Source organism: Ipomoea triloba, chromosome 4 (genome assembly GCF_003576645.1).
Source record: "Ipomoea triloba cultivar NCNSP0323 chromosome 4, ASM357664v1".
Taxonomy (NCBI): Eukaryota; Viridiplantae; Streptophyta; class Magnoliopsida; order Solanales; family Convolvulaceae; genus Ipomoea; species Ipomoea triloba.
This window is the reverse complement of record NC_044919.1, coordinates 11,243,299-11,247,918: the sequence shown is the minus strand read 5'-3', so window position 1 is coordinate 11,247,918 and position 4,620 is coordinate 11,243,299. Positions and strand designations below refer to the sequence as shown.

At 34.6% G+C, this 4,620-nt stretch overlaps 1 protein-coding gene across 4 annotated transcripts; it reads left to right on the top strand.

The window, feature by feature from the left end:
- The first annotated feature begins 653 nt into the window (after positions 1-653).
- LOC116015495 (clathrin interactor EPSIN 2-like) lies at positions 654-4,278 on the top strand. Of its 4 annotated transcripts, XM_031255584.1 has the most exons (9): positions 724-756; positions 945-1,003; positions 1,559-1,642; positions 1,748-1,801; positions 2,286-2,636; positions 3,056-3,094; positions 3,211-3,318; positions 3,618-3,724; positions 3,904-4,278. In XM_031255584.1, exons 3-9 carry the CDS (start codon positions 1,590-1,592, stop codon positions 3,927-3,929), a joined length of 738 nt encoding a protein of 245 aa, XP_031111444.1. In that variant the 5' UTR covers positions 724-756; positions 945-1,003; positions 1,559-1,589; the 3' UTR covers positions 3,930-4,278. The 4 variants fall into 4 exon arrangements, with proteins under 4 accessions (XP_031111443.1, XP_031111444.1, XP_031111446.1 ...); XM_031255583.1 differs by lacking the exon at positions 945-1,003 and having other exon boundaries at positions 654-756; XM_031255586.1 differs by lacking the exons at positions 724-756; positions 945-1,003 and adding an exon at positions 1,195-1,480 and having other exon boundaries at positions 1,518-1,642.
- The last annotated feature ends 342 nt before the right edge of the window (positions 4,279-4,620 follow it).

Below are 4,620 nucleotides of genomic sequence, written 5' to 3'. Positions count from 1 at the left end.
TCTATACATATTCACCAGTAACCAAAATTGCAACCATCCGTGTTTTGTTTGCTTTAGCGTCTGCTCACAGGTTGATAGTCCACTAATGGACGTGAAAACAATATTCCTCAATGGTGATTTGGAAGAAGAAATCTACATGGAGCAACCTCCTAGGTGCGTTGAGCCTGGACAGGAAGATAAGGTATGTAGACTCAGGAAGTCTCTATATGGACTGAAACAAGCTCCTAAGCAATGGTATGAAAAGTTTCATAAAACTATTTTAGACCCTTGTTATACTGCTAATAGGTTAGGTGATTGCTTATATACTAAGAGATTGAGTCTATAATTGTGATCATATGTCTCTATGTAGATGATATGTTGATTTTCAGTTCAAACATTGATGCAATCAATGAGACTAAAAGAACACTATATGCTAAATTTGATATGAAGGATTTGGGTGAAGTCGATGTTTTACTTGGGTGAAAGTCACTAAAACTAACAATCACTAGTACAGAATAGACAAAAAATATGGGACAATTTGCGTCCGGTGTTGAAACTCCGGACGCGTAAACTGACGCGGTGGTATTTTTGTAATTAAAATATCCACTATTTAATTATTATTATTATTAATTTAAAAAAAAAAAAAAAGGACCAGCTGCGTCCGAATTACCTACTTCGCCGCCAACGCCGCTCGCCGCCAACGAACAGATCCAGCCTCCCGTCGCCGCTCGCCCTCGCCGCCGCTCGCCCTCGCCGCTGGTCTGCTCGTCCGTTCAGGTACGTATTATATTTATTTATTTCATTTATTTTATTTATTTGAGAAATATTTGATTAATTGAACACGGGAGAAGAGAATCCCAGAAAGATGCTAAATATGACCAGGTTTATTTGAGTTCCATAAATTCTTTAACTGTAGACTCAGTTATTGGTTTGATTAATGAATGCCTAAAACAATGTCTTAATAGTTCTTCCTTGAGACTATTGCCCTCTTGTTCAAGATACAAATGGTGATGTCCTTGATCAGGTAGGTTTCTGTTTCCATTATTCTCTGCTCATCCCTTTGCATAATGAGCTGTAAATGTATCTCAATTACACAAAGTCAATATACTCACTTAAATTTTCTATCATATTGGATTATTGTAATAAATTATTCTTTTTTCTTTGTTGGATTGGAAGACTGGGCGATAAACTAATATTTATACCTCAAAAAGTGTCAACAAATGAAAATATAATAGCAAATAACTAACCAGAATGAGTAAATTGTATATTTAGAATTTGCTCTCAAATTCTGTAAGTTGTCTATAAAATGATAGACAAATAACCAAGTAATATTTGTGACCTAAAATAATTAAAAATTGTTACAATACTCAGCCTATATACTATTTCATATTATGGAGTTGTAAATTTGTAAATCAAAAGCCATTATGTAGGTTTCTGGTTTTTGTAGCTGTCCCTTGAAATTGATTTTTATGTTCATACCCATGTATTTGTGTGGATGGTGTCATTGATTTTTGGTTTCTGATAACAGATGTACTATTTCAGTACTTCCAAAGCTAATATTTAGTGATATATTATGCAGGCCTTAACTGTTTTGGAATACTTGGTTGCCCATGGATCAGAACGTGTCATTGATGAAATCAGGGAACATTCATACCAGATCTCAGTAAGTTTCATTTCCATTTATTTCACAAGTTGAATGAGATACATTGTGTGTTGTGGAATATGCTAGACCACTTGGAGGGTCTTATGATTTCATTGCTCCTGACAGATATTGTCTGAGTTTCAATATGTTGATTCAAGTGGAAGAGATCAGGGAAGCAATGTAAGAAAGAAATCTCAGAGTCTTGTTGCTTTAGTGAATGACAAGGAAAGAATACAAGAAGTTCGTGAAAAGGCTGCTGCAAACAGGGAAAAGTAAGCTTCGGCTTGAGTGCTTATAATACCAATATGTCAAGATTTACATGTTTGGACCTAAGGTGAAGCAGGAATAAGATCTGAGAATTTAAGGAATACTTATTTAGTGAGAATACAAAGTTGATTATGCAGAATGAGTATGCCTGGATAGCTAATCACATTTCAAATGACCTAAATGACATTTTTGTTTTGTAACTCTTTTTCTAGTATTGAAACAAATAAATTAGACAGGATTAGGAAATTGAATGAACCATTCATCCATTAAACTACCTGAAAAGTGTCTGAGATTTTATAGAATACCATTTACAGTATACTGAAATGTAACTTCTTGTTCTTGATTCCTTTATATTGACTTTAATGAAAGTTTCATGATAACTTGTAATTTCTTTTAGATATCGGAACACATCAACGGGCAGTATGTATCGACCTGGTTCATATTCAAACCCAGGGGGGTATGGTGACAGATATGACGAAGATCGTTATGGGGGCAGGGATGATGATAGAAATGGTTATGGGAGAGAGAGAGAATGGGGTGGTAATGAAGACAGATATGGCAGGGATTCATATGGCCGTGAAGGGGATCGCTATGGTAGAGAGTATGATGAGCGTTACACCCGTGATGGATATAGGGATGATGATTATAGTGGAAGAAATCGGAGCATTGATGAATATAACTCTGGTTCAAGAAGTTCTGAGAAAGGGAGAGATCATGCTTATGATGATGATGCTCAATACTCCTCCAGGTTTGTCTGTCTATTCTTGCCAATGAATTTGTAGTTTTTATTTTCTACACTTCCCATTAGAAAGGACTGGATAAATTGTACTCCGTAATAATGAAGGGATTTCACTAAGAAAGTATTACAGTATTTAAAATATGTACACTTTTTGTGTTCCATCTTAACAATAATAACAATACCAATAATAGTTTTTCTTTTAATTGACATCCATACCTATAGTTCACCTGTGGCACGTGGCTGCTTTATTTGTTTAATAAACTTCTTTCTTTTTGTCCTTGTGTTGTTAAAGTGAACTACACCTTTGGGATAGCTTAATCTCTAAGTTGAATTGATTTATGACACTTCTCATGTTAGTGATATCTTGATCTGCATGTTGAATTGATTTATGAAACTTTTCGTGGTTAACTTTTATCTTTGAATTACAGAGAAAGTGGTGCCAGGGCTGAGGATCAGTCACAAGGAAGGTAATATTTCTTTTTAATCCTGTTGTACATTATGTTGTTCTCTTATTATGCAATGGTTGTTTGATACAGAGGGAGTACAACTTTAATTCATAGGCTAACTTAATTTTCTATTTTAGTGCTTCTCATGGTGGGATTGACCAGAAATACTCTGAGCAAAATCTTGGTGCTCCTCCTAGTTATGAGGAGGCTGTTGGTGCTGCACAGAGTCCTACACAAATTGAAAGGTATTGCATGCTTGTAATGCATATTAATGTAGTAATGTTTTAGTAATTTAGTAAACACTCTTTAAAACAACATAGCAGAGAAAGTTTTGTGCTTTGCCTTTACTTCATTGGTGGTAAAATATCGACATTCTTCATTAGCCATGCAGTCATGTTCCTCAGATGCGCTCCTTGTGTTTTGCTAATTACATTCTTTCATCATAATTTATTTATTTATTTGATCAGTAAGCACCAAACTACCATTGCTTTTTATATGAGTGAAGGTTTGAGATTTTTGTGATGATCTTCATGTGTTATTGCAGGCCATGGTGCCATGGTGGTTCATGTGCAGCTGAGTATTTAAAGGAGCATCTTTTTGAGAACCTGACTAAGCATCCACAGTTTCTAAAAAACACTAAATTAGCTATAAGTAAGTTATTTTTTCAAGAATTTATAACCATACTTTCCAAGTTCCATATTTCACTTATGCGTTAACAGTTATAAAGCAGCATTTCAGTGTTCTGAAGTTAAAAAAAATGCTAGTTCTTTTTGAATTTATTACTACCTTGTTTACTAGCCTCTGAGATATGTATTTTCTTATGTGTGCAGGTATGCCTTGCTCGGGAATAGTTTAAGTGTGGGAGTTGTTGCTCCATTGCTTCAGTATCTATTTACAGAGCCTCCATAACTTCATTCAAAACAAACTCCATTGATGAAGGTCTAAAACTCTATTAGATCTATATGTTTTATTATATACTTTTTATGATTATTCTGGATAAAAAAAGTTGCATGTTTGTCCTTATAGATGAATCTAAATAGATTCTGTAATTTTAGTCTGAGATGTCCCTAGTAATGGCATTGTAATTGCAAATTTCTTCATTACTACATTGGTATTTTGATAAAAAATTGTAGCAGGTTTTTAGTATTGCTAGTTTGGCTTCTTTTCTTAGTCTTGTCTTAATATAAAAAATTCATTGGAGGAAAGTTTCCCTAGTAATATATGCATTAACTTGATTAGTTATGAATAAACTGGATTTGAGCTTGTATGGGTTGATATTTGAGCTTTGCATGTGAATTTCTTAGCTGATGCATATGAATAATTTTATTATTAATTTTTTTTAATATAAAAATGACTCTGCGTCTGGAACTACCTAGTTCCAGACGCAGAAAGTCATTTTTATAATATAAAAAAATACCAGCTGCGTCCGGAACTGGGCAGTTCCGGACGCAGCTGCTTAATTAAAAAAATAATATAAAGGACCAGCTGCGTCCAGAACTGGGCAGTTTCGGACGCAGCTGGTGACTATTTGCGTCCGGGGCAACTCC

Coding starts and splice junctions, on each gene's coding strand:
- LOC116015495 (XM_031255582.1), top strand. CDS start 1,553: ATGCAGGCCTTAACTGTTTTGGAATACTTGGTTGCCCATGGATCAGAA. Junction 1,643..1,747: donor AACATTCATACCAGATCTCA/GTAAGTTTCATT, acceptor TGCTCCTGACAG/ATATTGTCTGAGTTTCAATA. Junction 1,894..2,285: donor GCTGCTGCAAACAGGGAAAA/GTAAGCTTCGGC, acceptor AATTTCTTTTAG/ATATCGGAACACATCAACGG.